Source organism: Ammospiza nelsoni, chromosome 1, assembly GCF_027579445.1.
Source record: "Ammospiza nelsoni isolate bAmmNel1 chromosome 1, bAmmNel1.pri, whole genome shotgun sequence".
In the NCBI taxonomy this organism is placed as follows: Eukaryota; Metazoa; Chordata; class Aves; order Passeriformes; family Passerellidae; genus Ammospiza; species Ammospiza nelsoni.
Window position 1 is genome coordinate 4,331,248 of NC_080633.1, and position 14,689 is coordinate 4,345,936.

The window sequence follows — 14,689 nt, forward strand, 5'->3', positions numbered from 1 at the left end:
ATGTGCTCAAGCAAAGAGTTACTCTCCCTCTTTTTATAAAACACCTCTGCACACTGTGCACACAATGCAGTTTGCACCTGGGCACTGGGGGAAGCCTGTTGCTCCTGAAAGTTTTCAGGCAGTGGAGTTAACATTTTACCTAATGCCAAGCAGAATGGGGTGATGGTAAAGGGGTTATTAATGTTCCTGCGGGGCTGTATGGGGCGTATCCTACGCACCTAATTTTGGAAAAGATCCCCACTGCACCCAGAGCCTGGGCAGGGAGAAACCTCTTGCTCCCGGCCACTTGGGAGGCAGTGGAATTTCCAGCGCACGGGAGGGTGCAGGAGGCTCCCCGTTATTCCTGGAAGCTGGTGTGGAAGGCGTCCCCATCGCTGGGGGAAGAGGGATCTCCATCACCCGGCGCTCGGCGAGGGGGCTCCCCACGGCTCCGCCCGAGTGCGGCCCCGCTTCCATCCAGCGCCCCATGGACGGGGGAGCCCCTGTGGCGCTCGGAGCCGGGGCACAGCACGCTCCCCCCGGCTGCTGGAGCCTGTGAGGGTCGCGCTCCCCCGGGGGCCCCCCGCCGCCTCCATCCCCGAGGAATCCTGGGCGGAGGGCGGGCTCGGCTCCCCCTTCTCCTTCCCTCCCTCCCTGCCAGCCGGGGGTTTGCTCTGGGACGCGGCGGCAGCGCCGGGCTCGGCTCCGGGACGGCGGGCAGGGGTCAAGGGCAGCAGGCGGGGGGCGATGCCGGCGCCGGGGCAGCGCCGAGGGTCCGGCTGAGCCCCGGGCACCCCCCGAGCCCTCATGGCGGGGCGAGCGCCTCAGCGCAGCCTCCCCGCGGCAGCGGCCGCCGCGCTCCTGCTCCTGCCCGTAAGTGCCGGGGACGGGAACGGGAAAGGGACGGGGGGTGCGGGACAGGGACCGGGAGCGGGACAGGCACGGGGAGGGAGCGGGGGGACGCCCCAGGGCCGCGGGAAAGCAGCGGGGCAGCCGCGGGCGCTCGGGGCTCCGTGCGGGGACCGTGCCCCGCTGCCCCGCAGGTGCGTCCCCGGCTCTGGGGCACCGCGGGCGGGCACCGCTCCCTGCCAGCTGCCGCCCGGGGATCCGTCCGTGCCCGTGGCCCTTTCCTGCTCCATCACAGGTGCTCTCAGAGACACCCTCTGCCCGCTCACCTCTGCAGCGAGTCCCTGCGCCCTTTTAGTGCCCCCTGCCCTGTGACACCGCCGGCTGTGCTCGCCAGAGGAGGTCCCAGCACAGGGACCCCGCTGGGGTGGCAGCTCCTTGCCCCAGCGGGGTTTTCCCTCGGATTTCCTCGCTCCGTGGCGGTGCCCGGTGCCCCGGCCTGTGTCCCGGTGTCTGTCCTGGCACCATGTGCTCCAGCAGCCATCGGTGGCAGGGGTGGCGATGGGCAGGGCTCAGCCCACGCACCCAACCAAGCCCTCGCTCCGAGTTTCTCCCGAGTGAAACCCGCACGAAGCTTTTCCGCCTGGTCCTTCTCCATCACCAGCATCCCCCCCGCCCCGGGAGATGCTGGCATGAGGTGGAAATAAGGTTGGCCTCTGTCGGAGCGGGCTTCAAAAGCTTTCCCGACTTGTTTGTTTTGAGCGATGGTTTTAAGTGTGGTTAAGCCAGACTTGGAAAGAAAACGTGAGAGGTTAAGCAGCTTTGAACCTGTGCAGAATTTGTAAAGGCTGTTCCCACAGCTTTAAAAAAGTGGCAGTGACCCTTCTGGACCGCAGTGTAATTGGTCTATCTTTAACGTTTCCTTAGATAAAGAAAGAAAATCTGTTCTGTTTCCCTAAGTTCTGTCTATTTTGGTTTGGTTTGGGTTTTGTTTGTTTGTGGGGTTTCGTTTGTTTATTTTGGGGGTTTGTTTGGTTTTTTTCTCCCCTCTCTAATTTAAAAGGAAAAAGAAAAGCCAGGTCAACAACAGGCTTCAGAGGCAGGCAACAATTTAATTTCATTTTATTTTTCACAGTAGCTTTCTTAGAAGTGAGAGAATACTTTCTCACCTCCGCCAGTGTCGGGTTTTTTTTATCCCCAAAAGAAGGAAGAGATCAGTGCACATGGGCTCACAGTGGCATGGGTTTACACACTTGCTGTTTTCAACCCAAACCACTTCTTTCTGATCTCTGTTTCTTAGTCTTTTTTCTCTCCTAGTCTGTATTTTCTCTTACTGATTTATTTTGGTGCATAAAAATATCTCAGTTTGTCTTGAGAGTGTGGGACTTGTCAGTGAGGTTATCAAAAGTACTCAGGTACTGAGTATTTAGCCAGACTAATCCATTCTCAGTCAATCAAGAAATGTTATGTATTTCCTCTGTGGATACAATCTTTGGATTTTCCAGGTTTCCAGTTCTGCAACTTTGCATTTGAATTATTTCTGCTAATTTTGGTAGTTGTGTCACTGCTTTAAAAACAAAACTGTCTCAAAAGAAAGAGAGAAGATAGATTAAGGATCTAAAAGTGAAGTTTCCATAAAATTATTTAGCCCAAGAAATGTGAACTCTGAGTGTATTCTGTGGTTTTATAGAGGAGCTTGTTTGGGTGGAACATGCTGGTGTCTGACAGGGGCTCGTGTATACCTGTGTGGGAAATAACATTTTGAATCTTCAGCTCTGGTTGCTCCAGCTGTAGCAGGTTTTGCTGCTCCTTTGGGGAGTGTTTTAATCCCTGAATGTTGTCAATAAATCTGGATCTCTGCTTTCCAGCTGCAGGGAACTTTGCACCAAGAAGCTTAAGAGCAGTGTTTTAAAACTGTGGCTCAAAGCCAAAGCTCCTAAATTCTTGTTTAACTTGAAAACACTCGAAAGTGGACTCAAAGTCAGTGACTTTATCCACATTTGTGGATTTGAGGAAAATAGCTGCTTGTGAGAGCAGGCCCTTACCCAATTAAGGGAGTTTAAGTTTTCACAGCAGCCAAGCAATTGTGTTTTATGGGAGCTGCAGGTTTGCAACGCCCACGAGATGAGGCAACTTTGTGGGACAGAATTAGACCTGCCACATGAAAATGCTGGTGCAAATGACCTGACAGATTTCACAGGGCTGGTCAGCAAAAGGGTGAAGACTTGAACTGAGATTTATGTTCTCTTGAAGGAGTTCTGGACGTAGGATGCACTTGAAAACACATTTAACTGAATGTGGGAAACAAAAAACAAACCATAAAACGAAGGCAAATGAGTCTTAGGACATTTTTATATAAAGTCCTTGCTAAGTTCACGTAATTTGGAGAGGGGGGAATTATTCATCAAAACTAAAAGCAAAGCTTGCTGTCATTTATTTGTTCTCCTGGAGCTGTTAAAAGAGCCGGGGCAGTGTGAGTGTATCAGCCGGCGATGACAAGTTAAATACTATTCCTGGTCTGAGGCTGCCAAAATTCAGCCCCATTGTGAATTAATGCAGCATAAACATCTCATCAGGAGAAGCCTTTCCTGGGGCATTGCTCTGTCGGGGTTTAGTTTGTAACCATCCCATGGCAATTACTGGGTGTTGGAGGGAGGTGGCTGTGTGCTGGCGTTGGCTGGCTGTAGTTTTGCCGTAAAACATTTCAGTGATGATGCTCATCCCTGCCCTTAGCCAGCAAGAAGGCAGCTTTAGCTTTTGTGCATATAAGGCATCTGCTTACATATTATTATCCTGTCAAGAGCTGAGGAAAAGTCATGATCAAGTCCTCTAAACTCTGTGACCTTCATATTCCAAACCAGAGCGTGGTTGTGGAGAAGAGGAGAGCTGGGATCTCTTTGCAGACTGTGCTTTATCAGGTGCAGAATTTCAGTTTCAGCCTCACAGGTTCTAACTCCACTGCTACATCAATATCTCCAGGAAAGCTCTCCAGCCTTCAGAAAAAAGTGCCAGGGAGTGACTTGTGCTGATGTGATTGAGCTCCTTCAGCATTTAAAGCAGGGAGATGCTGCACAGACAGTGCACAGAGCTGGTCCGTGGTGCTCCCAGGTCATTCCCAGGAACTGTGTGAGATCCCAGCAGATTGCTTGGGGCAGCAGTGTGGCCAGCAGCCATTCTAAAAATTGAACAAAGTGATTCAGGACTTAGAACAGACCTTTGCCCTGCTTGATTTATTGGCTTAGATGGAGAGTGCTGTGCTGCCATCCCTCTGGGCTCGCCCCAGGGAGGGTTTTCCTCCAAGGCCAACTCTTCATTGCTTTGAATTTGGTGATCAGCTCTCTTTGTGTCAGGGATTCCCAAGTTCCTGCTGCTGATGTGCTGAACTGAGAGATTCCCCACGAGAAAAATGGGGTAGTGGATGATACAGACTTGTTAAGGATGCATTTTCCTGTTTTCTTTTTATTTTCATTTTGCCCTATATATTAGTAAACCAAATATTTAAAAAATATTGTATTAGAACAAACATTTGCACATTTCTAGGTTCTTTTAATAGTTCTGCAGATCTTATTTTTTGGGGAGAGGGGGAGGTGAGGAAATGTGGGTGGCAACAACAAGCTGCACATGCTGCTGAATCTGTTCCTTTGTAGTTTATATCACTTTCAGGTTTTGCAGCACTGCAAACCCAAAAAGGAGATTTAGGGAAAAGCTGATTTACTCTAGATTAAAAGTTTATCCAGCAGATGACTTTTTGCAGGAATTTTCTTTTCCACGCCATGTCTATAAATTGCAACAGATCTTGTCCATGTCCTTATTTCTTGGATTTTACACCACTTTTAGTCCCAAATGTAGCCTGCTCTTCCTTAAAGTGCAAACATTAATTATTGGATGTAAAGCTGGAGCTGTCCAGCGAGCCCCTCTCACCTCCCTGCCTCATGTGGATACTCAGTGGCCTGTGTTAAGGCATTGCATAAACTTTGTCTCCTTATCTTTCTGTTCATGACAGAACTAAACTCTTGGTGATGTTTTGCTTTATCAAGCTATTTCTTTATACAGAATTGCTTTCTTTTACTGCTAATAATTCTTTTAATCTTAACAGCTTTGAAGGTAGCTGTATTTGATTTAAGTGTTGGGTAGAGTATTTTAATTTTCTTCTCTGAGAAGTTGTATAAATTTGGCTGCAGTCCTTGCTACAAGAGAAGACAAATAGAAAGCAGATCAGTCAACAGACAGAGCTGTCCTTCAGGTGACTGTCTGCTTGAATCTCGTCAGTCACATCCAAATACATGAAAATTTCATTTCCAGTTTGTGATGCCACTGTGGGGATGTTTGTGGGATGCTCCCTGCACTGCTCTTTGACAAGGAGCATTTTCTGTGGTAAGCACTGCTCAGCTGCCTGGCCCTGGCCTCACCTGTGTTGGCTCTCACAAGCAGATGTTCTGTGGATCTTCTCAAAGGCTGGTCCATGTGGCTGTGGAAGGGAGAGAGAAAAGGACCTCACAGAGGGGAATTCCAATGTCCTGTCCTGACCTCTGATTCCCAAATCCATCCTTCCTGTGCAGAGAAGGCAATGTTGAGAGCCAGGTGCTGGGGGTGTGCTGCTCCTTCCCCAGCTCTGGGGTGGAAAACTTGGAATCTGCCTCTACAGACATCCCTTAAGCCTCATGTGCCTGCACAGAAACTCAGCATGTTTTCACTAAATAAGAAAGAAAATCCATTGGATAATTCAAGAGCTGAAAAGTACTTCTTCCACGGAGCTGTAAGAAAATGAAGCTAATTAAATGAAGCCAATTAAAGCTCTATAAACTTTTTCATAATGCTGGCTGAGTTAACTGTCCACTCTGGGCTGGCTATGCCGGGAAAGTAAATAGTGAGTAATGCAGATGGAGATTAAAATACACGAGCTGTCCTCACTGCAATGCTGAACCCTTGCCCTGGTAATAGTAGCTGGAGTGCCAGAGGGCTGCAGAGGAGCTGCTGCTTCCCAGGGCTGGGGTAATCCCTGCTGCTTTCCCCAGGTCCCTCAGACAACAGCTCAGTGCTGTTCTCTCTGCACTGCCATGCTGTGGGAAGTGCTGTGCCCTGGCAGGGGTGGCAGAAGGAGGAAAGGAGGCAAAAGGGAAGGGAAGGAAGTGTGCTGACAGGCCTGGACAGGTTTCCTGTGGGGCTGCCAGCCAGGCTCTGCTCGCTGAGGTATCCATTGCCTTTGAGTGGCAGGAGCAGATCCCAGGCCTGGCCATGGCTTGGGTTTCAGGGGGCTCGGGCCAGCAGAGGCTCCTGAGCCACCCAGGGCTGTGCTGGGCACTGTGGCCATCACAGCTCTTCCCTTGCTTGCTTTGTGAACAAACATCCCTGCCAGGGGCCAGGCTGCTCCTTCTGCTACCAAGTGGCTCTTTCAAAGCTGAGAGGAATCACAGAATCACAGAATTTCTAGGTTGGAAGAGACCTTTAAGATCATCGAGTCCAACCCATGTTCTAACACCTCAACTAGATCATGGCACCAAGTGCCACATCCAGTCTTTTTTTAAACACATCGAGGGATGGTGACTCCACCACCTCCCTGGGTAGATGATTCCTGTATTTGACCACTCTTTCTGTGAAAAACTTCCTCCTTAATTCCAGCCTGAAAGCCCAGGGTGTCCCTTGGCTGCTGAGAGTGGTGTCTCAGAGCTCAGGAAAGCATTTTGACCAGGTGTGCTTCCAGTCAGATGCACTGAGCATCTTTCCTCATCCTGCCTCAAAACTCGCCTGCTGGGACTTCAGCTGCTCAGTCTAGCTTGAACTTGAGACACCTTCCAAAGTGTAAGAATCCCCTACTGTATCAAAGGAAGTGTCTTCATGAGGATTTTGAAGTCTTGTCAGACTTGCAATATTTCTTTCCTTCACAAAGGAAAAAAAACTGATTAAAAGAAAATTTTATCTTTAAATACAGTAATATTTTAAAAATGTCTTTTCATAGTATTTGGAATAATTTTTCAATTATAATTATGTGAAAAGAGTAAAAAATCTTAGAAACATGAGTGAGAGAAACCTCAAAGCCTCTGGATTGCTGATTATTGTTCAAGATACAGTCTGTAAGCTGTTTACTGCATGGCCCATTGAAAGGTTTGGGGAGTAATTGTTATCTGTGATTCTTTTCACTGCAGGGACTATAAATCATACAGAATCAAGGAATGAAAAAATACTTTGTGCTGGAAGGGATTGCCACAAGTGCAGTCACCATCTCAAGGCAGGGTTAATTCCAAAACCAAATCATTCTCATCCACATTTCAGCTGTGAAAATCTGCAAAGATGGAGCTCTCACAACATCTCTGAAATGTCTTTTTACAACATCTCTGTTCTGATGCTGTCGTTGTCATGGTGCATAATTTTTTCTCTATGTTCTGTGAGATTTCCCTTCAGTTTGTGAATGATGCCTGTCTTGATGCTGTGCTGTCAGCTCCTGAGATGAATCTGATTCCCAGAGAAGAGTCTGTGATTCCCCTTCAGGTAGTGAGAGATAATTCCAGACCTGGAGTTAAATTTCACTGTGATACTTGCTTTTCAAATCTAGGAGTGAGCTCCAGCCCAAGAATTAGCATTTCAAGGAAGGATGGAGAGAAAGTTCACTGCTGATACCCAGTACCACTTTTAAATCCCTGTCAGGAAATCTTGGGTCTGAGGAACATTTTGTGGAGGATGCAGAGGTACCACTGTTGGCATTCCATGGGAAGCTTAGCAGATATCTTCAGCTGATAAAGTCTTGATCCAGATGAGTTTTTTTATCATTTTCAGGTGGCAGAGACCTGAAAAACAAAGATTAGGAGCTCAGATTTGTTGAGCTGAAGCTGGGAGAGCCTGTGAGGGGTGGCTTTGGAAGTGTAGCAGCAGTGGTGACAATGCATGGGTGAATGATCCTTGCAGAGACTCTGCATGTAGGTAAGAGTTAGATGAGGGAGGAATTGGCATTCACTTGGGTAAATATGACTTTTAAACTTGAGCTGCTCTGGATTCCCTGAGTGTTTTGTCTCCAGAGCATGATTATGTCACCCTGGAGTCCATGTTTAAAGTGATGGATTGTTCCTTGACAGTGGTTCCTTCTTCCACTGAGCACTGGGGAGCCTGAAGCAAAGGCTGCTGGAATAGGGGGGGGGGTGAGGTGAAGCACATTGGAGCTGCTGAGAGAATTCACAGGAATGGGAATTGGGTGGGAAAAAATTACTCACAGACCTAAGGAGAGGGCAGACATGAAGGCAGGAGTGCCCTGAGGGGCGTGCTCCCCTGCCAGGCTCTGAATATGGTACCCACAGGTGTGGGGAATGACCAGCAAAACTCTTGAAGGATGTGAAATTGAAAAGTCTTTCCATTAAACAGTTTTATTTCAGGAGAGCTGCAGGTTGTGATTCAAATCCAGTTATGCTCATTTTTAACATCTCAGGTTGCTTTGGAAGGGCTTGGAGACCTGCTTGGGCAAGTCCAGCCCGTGGGTGGCCTTAACCAGGTTTGGTTTGTATCTCATGATTCAGAAAATGCCTCAGCACTTTCGTGGCTTTCAGAGGATGAAGAACCTCCCCTCTAAAAGCTGCTTCAGCAGAGCATGTGGGCAGTGCTCACTGAAGGCAAATCTCCAAGTTTCAAAGACAACAGTGAAGTTCAGTGGTGGGTTCAGTGTAGCAGGTGCTCGAGGGTTTTTTTTTAATTTATTTTTGTATAAAGACTGATTTCATTTCATGCCTTAAAAGTGAGCATGTGTTTAGTTGCTTTATTAAACTGGGGTCCTAATTCCCATTCCATGCAGACTTTTGGTCTCTTTTTCCAGACTTCCTGGAAGAGCTGCAGAATACATCTGGCCTCTCAGATCATGGAGCAGTGTCTCCTGGAGCATTCAGTGTTCTCTAACAAGTAGCAATGTTTTATGTGGCCACTTGGATTAACTCAGAGGGAGTTTAAAGAGCTGAAGGATGGTTTGAAAAGGAGCCTATTTTTCTTGAACTGTGCTCAGAGTCTTTCCCTTTACTGTAACCTTAGCTGGCTCAGGTTTCAGGTTGCAGGCTCCTGTGAAAACTTGTATTTAGACTTTCTATCCCAAATGGAAATTATTTTTCTGGTGAAGCCAAGCCAAACAATTGTACACTGCCAAGTGCTGCTGCACAAGCGATTTTAAGTCATTGTGTTGAGAAAGGCCAAAAACATCTTCATGCAGAGGGCTGACCTTTGTGGTTCTCCAAAAAACAAAGTATTTCCAACACAATGTTCCCCTGACTGCTGTTCTTTGATAAGCATCTCTTTCAAATGCATCTTGTGGATGAAGTAACCCCATGGCAGTGGATATAAATCCATCCTGGCCACTGTGAAGATGACTTTCCCCTGCTCTCCTGTGCTAATCTCTGGTTTTGTCCTGAAGTAGCAGCTTTCACTTTTCTGATTGTGCATATTCCTTCACGTGATTAGTAGTCAGCAAATATTCCAGCTCTCCTCATTCTCTCCCATGTGTTGCCCTCTCTTAGAAGGAAAGAGCTGCTCAGATGGACACTGGCATTTTTAATAAGAACATTCCAAGGAATATCTGGTGTTTTTTTCCCCAAAGCATCTGTTTCCCCACACCAGTGATGTAGAACTTGCCAGATGCCCACCTGCCCTGGAAACCGTTCAAAAAGAGGATGGATTTTGTCAAGGAAGTGTGATTTTGCTGAGTTGAGCTCTTTCACTAATTACATTTTCATTGTGAAATTACATGCCTGTGTTTCCATAAAATGAGCTTCTGTGCACACAAACTAAATTTTTGCTTTTAATTGAGCCGCTGTTCTGAGCATGTCCATCCCAGAAGTTGGGGTGAGAACTCAGTCTCATTGTGGAGTTGGAGTGAACTTATTTGCATTGCCTAATTGAATAACTAAAAATTAAGTGCAGGTTTCCCTTTTCTCTCACACTTTTCTTTTCCTTTTTTTCCCTGAGTTCTGGGGCAAAGCTGCTAAGCAGCAGCTTTTCTGTGTGCTGAAGAGAGTTTTGCTACAATTTTGATGTTGAAACGAGGTAGTATTTGCAGCCTCAGATATTTCAAAGAAACACATGGGAAAAACTGGAGTCTTGAGAGCAGTGGAGGTTCCCAGAGATGAAGGGCAGGAAGAAGCATCCTCCTGACCTGATCCATGCCACTGCCAGAGGTTGTTTCTCAGGAGTGGAAAATGCTTTGGCTTTATAGAGAGCACAGTGGATAGTGCAGGGTGAGACTTTGTGGGGCAAAGAGGACATGAGATGGACCCTTCTCCTGTCAGCTGTGGGCTGAGCACATTTCGTGTTAATAACTCCACAGGAAGGAGTTATTAACACTTCATCTTGGTCAGTAAAAGAAGGAGCACAGATGATTAAATAAGATGATGATGGGCTTGTGTCTTCTGCAGCCGTCATCTCTAGGAATGTTTTGACCTCTCCTTTTGTTTGCAGTGTCTAAAGAAAATTTAGGAAGGATACATCTAAGTGACTCTGTCCCTATAGTGCAGAAGACCCAGTCAGGGAAGGTCATTCCAATTAAAAGATTTAAGATACTGTAGATGAACTGCATCTGGACAATTCCTGCTTCTCTTCCTGAATTCCAAAGGAATCCCTGTGTGATCAGCTCAGCTGCTGCTCTCTCTGTTTTGAAGTCTAAGCTATTCAATACAAATCCCACTGCTTTTCTGGGAGTGGCTTTCTGCTGAGATGCTGTTGTACTTCCATGGGATGGATTTCTCTGGGACCTCGGGAGTACTAGAAACTACTTTTTTATAAAAAAGAGTTTTTGCTCTGTTGCTTTGAGGCTGTGTCAGATGTCAGCACCTCTCAGCATGTCACCAGCAGATGTTTGACAGGGAGGCCTAAAAACTGGCTTTTATTAGAGCACTGCAGAATGGCATCTGGGAATTCTTGTGTGAGGATGGGAAAAGAAGGGGAGTGTGAGCATCTGTCCATGTGTGGCAGCACCCACTGCTCCAAATTCACCTCCCCCTTGGCAAGGGGTGTTCCACTGTTGTGGGTCATCCTTTTCCCCTTCAGTCCTTCCCTTCAGCTTGCATTCCTGCTGACTTCACCCACTCTGCTGCTCTCTACTGTGAGATACTTGAATTTAGCACATGCTCCATTGTGTCTTGTGGTGTTTGTGAGCGTCCCCAGGACGAGGTGAGAGATGAGAATTTGACTCCATGATCTCAGAAGGCTAATATAATATAATATAATATAATATAATATAATGTAATGTAATGTAATCTAATATAATATAACATATATAATATATGTTATATATTATATAAAACATATTATATTATATATAAACATATTAATATATAACATTTATATTATATTATATTATAGTATAGTATAGTATAGTATATTATAGTATATTATAGTATATTCAAATTATATACTAAAACGATAAAATTATATACTAAACTATAGAGAAAGGATACATCAGAAGGCTTCACAAGAATGAATAATAAAAACCCATGACCTGACTCAGAGAGTCTGACACAGCTGGCTGTGATTGGTCATTAATTAAAAACAATTCACATGGAACAAATCAAACATTCACCTGGAACCAATCAAACATTCACCTGTTGGTAAACAATGTTCAGGCCATATTCCAAAGCAGCAAACACAGAAGCAGCAATCAGATAATTATTGCTTTCATTCCTCTCTGAGGCTTCTCCACTTCCCAGGAGAAAATCCTGGGCAAAGAGGATTTTTCAGAAAATATCATGGTGACAGTGTCTCTGTGGTAGCTTGTGTGGACATTTTTGGATCCTATCCATAGCTTTGGGGCTGGTTTATATTCCAAAGCCATTCCTTTATATTCCTGTAGCCATTTCTTCCATGTGTGAGAGCAGAAAACAACCTCTCCCCTGCAGGTGAATTTTAACAGCACTGGTGTTCATTTGGTTTTACATTTCTATATTGCTCCACAGTGGAACTCAGTATTTCAAACCAGGAGTCTTTGTTAATTCTTCTCAAAATTAAGTTACAGATCCTCTCTAAGCTGGATGAAATAACCACAAATGCTGGGGCAAACTGTGAGTAGGCACCTCTTGTGTCTCATTGTTTATGTCCTCTGACAGAGATAAAGGTCTTTCATGAATTAATGAAGAGCAGTGACCATGTCCAAGGGGAAAGGCCCAATAAAATGCCCATTAGAGAGGCAAACAGTGACACCAGAGCAATTCATCCTTTTCCCAAAGTCCTCTCAGATGTAAATGGGAAGTTGACCAAAGGCTCTGTAATTTTTATTTTTTTTTTTGGAAGACTCAGAGCTGGCCTGCTCTTAGTTGGTGTCCCTGCTTTGGAAAGTAAAAGATTGATTTCTACCTCAATCTTTGGCTCAGCACATTAGTTTCATTTGTTCATAAATGCTCGCAGTGGCTCAGAGGAATTAAGTTGGACATTTCTGTGCATGATTTAGGTAAATTTTCAGGACAAAAAAGAACTGATTTGGCGGGCAGAGGTTATGAAATAGCTGTTTTAAGAGAAATGCAGTTTAAGTAAAGTCGTGCATTAGTGACCCAAAGCCATTATTTCAGTACTTCAAAATATAATTTCTGTGCAGTCATGGGCCCAATTATTTATCTTTAAAATTCTACATTACTGAAATGTTTCTCTTTCTTTGTTTGTTTTGCTGTTTTTTATTATTGTAAGAGGGATTTTTCAACCTAGACCTAGAACAGAGGCTGGGCAGAGCTAAAGAATAAAGCAGGGATTTATTCAAAGGATCTCCTCCATGGATGCACCTTGGGCAGCACCAGAGCCCAGCCAGGGCTGCACCCAAGATGAACCAAAATGGCCCCAAAATGCACGAGCGCTGCCGGGGTCTCTCCCTGGGATCAGCTCTGCTCCATTTGCACCTTGCAGTTCATTGTCCCATTCCAGCTTTAGCCCAGGCAGTCCCACCCTGCTTGTTTTTCTCTCTCCAGCCCACGGGGTTTGTGCTCTGGGGCTGAGATTTGGGTCATTTGTCCTTGGTGCCCAGCTGGAGCAGGAATTGTTTTGTCTCCCTGCTCTGTGCACAGAGCTCACCATGCCCTGATATGGAGCTCAGAACTACACACTGAAACAGTACAGAGCCTGAAAAACATAAAAACTAAAACCTGAAGCATAATTTGGGTTTGCCTCCTTAAAATACCATTTTTTTAAAGAAAAAGTTTCGCACATAGCAAGTCTGTTGACTGTGGTTAGCAGAGAGAAAATGAAACCAAAAGTAACATAATCTGTGGAAGGCACTTTTCCCTACCCAGCCAAATTAACCTGAGCTGACCCTAAGGCAGATGTGACATTTAACCTTTCCTATTCCTGCCCAAGCTGTGCTCAGTTTGACCTCTGTGTGTTCTTCCCCACCGTCCTGGGGAGGGCACAGCTGAACACGCGGCCTATTTACAGTACACGGGGATGGCTTGAGTTTCTTCTTTGAAGTGAGGCAGTGCTCTTGGCCTGGGAGGTGGCAGAGGGGTGAGGGATGGAGGGGCAGAAATGCCTCTGCTGTGTCAGCTCACGTGCCTGGGTCTGACATGAAATGCGGCCACTGCAGAGTCTGGGTTTTGGGAGCTCTGTGCCTCGGGAGGTGGAAGCTGTACCTGGTTTTATCTCCCTTGACCTGACCATGCATGGAGGCTTTGCTATGGGAGGCAGGGGTTTAGAGTCTCTCTGGATGTTGGAATTTTAGATGCAGGGAACTCTCAGAACTTTGGGCCTGTAACCCAGTGTTTAGAATTAAATCTGTTTTTCCCCACCGTCCTGGGGAGGGCACAGCTGAACACGCGGCCTATTTACAGTACACGGGGATGGCTTGAGTTTCTTCTTTGAAGTGAGGCAGTGCTCTTGGCCTGGGAGGTGGCAGAGGGGTGAGGGATGGAGGGGCAGAAATGCCTCTGCTGTGTCAGCTCACGTGCCTGGGTCTGACATGAAATGCGGCCACTGCAGAGTCTGGGTTTTGGGAGCTCTGTGCCTCGGGAGGTGGAAGCTGTACCTGGTTTTATCTCCCTTGACCTGACCATGCATGGAGGCTTTGCTATGGGAGGCAGGGGTTTAGAGTCTCTCTGGATGTTGGAATTTTAGATGCAGGGAACTCTCAGAACTTTGGGCCTGTAACCCAGTGTTTAGAATTAAATCTGTTTTTCCCCACCGTCCTGGGGAGGGCACAGCTGAACACGCGGCCTATTTACAGTACACAGGGATGGCTTGAGTTTCTTCTTTGAAGTGAGGCAGTGCTCTTGGCCTGGGAGGTGGCAGAGGGGTGAGGGATGGAGGGGCAGAAATGCCTCTGCTGTGTCAGCTCACGTGCCTGGGTCTGACATGAAATGCAGCCACTGCAGAGTCTGGGTTTTGGGAGCTCTGTGCCTCGGGAGGTGGAAGCTGTACCTGGTTTTATCTCCCTTGACCTGACCATGCATGGAGGGTTTGCTATGGGAGGCAGGGGTTTAGAGCCTCCCTGGATGTTGGAATTTTAGATGCAGGGAACTCTCAGAACTTTGGGCCTGTAAGCCAATGTTTAGGATTGAACACAAGGTTTGATCTGAGACTTTAGAAAAAGCTTCCAAACTTAGGTGAAAGTGAAAATGTAGATTTGTAGTTTAAAGCAGAGATCTTTTAAGTATGTGAAAAATGCATGTATTTTATGATTGGCTTTTTGCAAATATTAAAGTGGATATTATATGTGTTAGATTAGAAAGTAATGCTGTATTAATTCTCTTAAGTAGTGTGCTAAATATAGTTTTAGGTTATAAAAAAATGTTAAAATAGAAACTATGCTATGTAAGAGACTTTTTAAAGAAAGGACTCGCAGTGAGATAGCAGCCACAGGACACCTGAATCTTTCAGAGAAAGAGAATTTATTGCTCCATTATCAGGAGAAACGAACTTCTTCCTGCCT

General features: G+C 46.2%; 1 protein-coding gene across 1 annotated transcript in view; it reads left to right on the forward strand.

Annotated features, from left to right (window-relative positions):
• Positions 1 to 662: 662 nt before the first annotated feature.
• CRHR2 (corticotropin releasing hormone receptor 2) overlaps positions 663 to 14,689 on the forward strand; it is a 151,614-nt gene continuing 137,587 nt past the window's right edge. Inside the window, exon 1 of the mRNA XM_059473246.1 lies at positions 663 to 852. Coding sequence (XP_059329229.1) covers positions 787 to 852 — 66 coding nt within the window. The 5' untranslated portion in view covers positions 663 to 786. The remainder of the gene's footprint in view (positions 853 to 14,689) is intronic.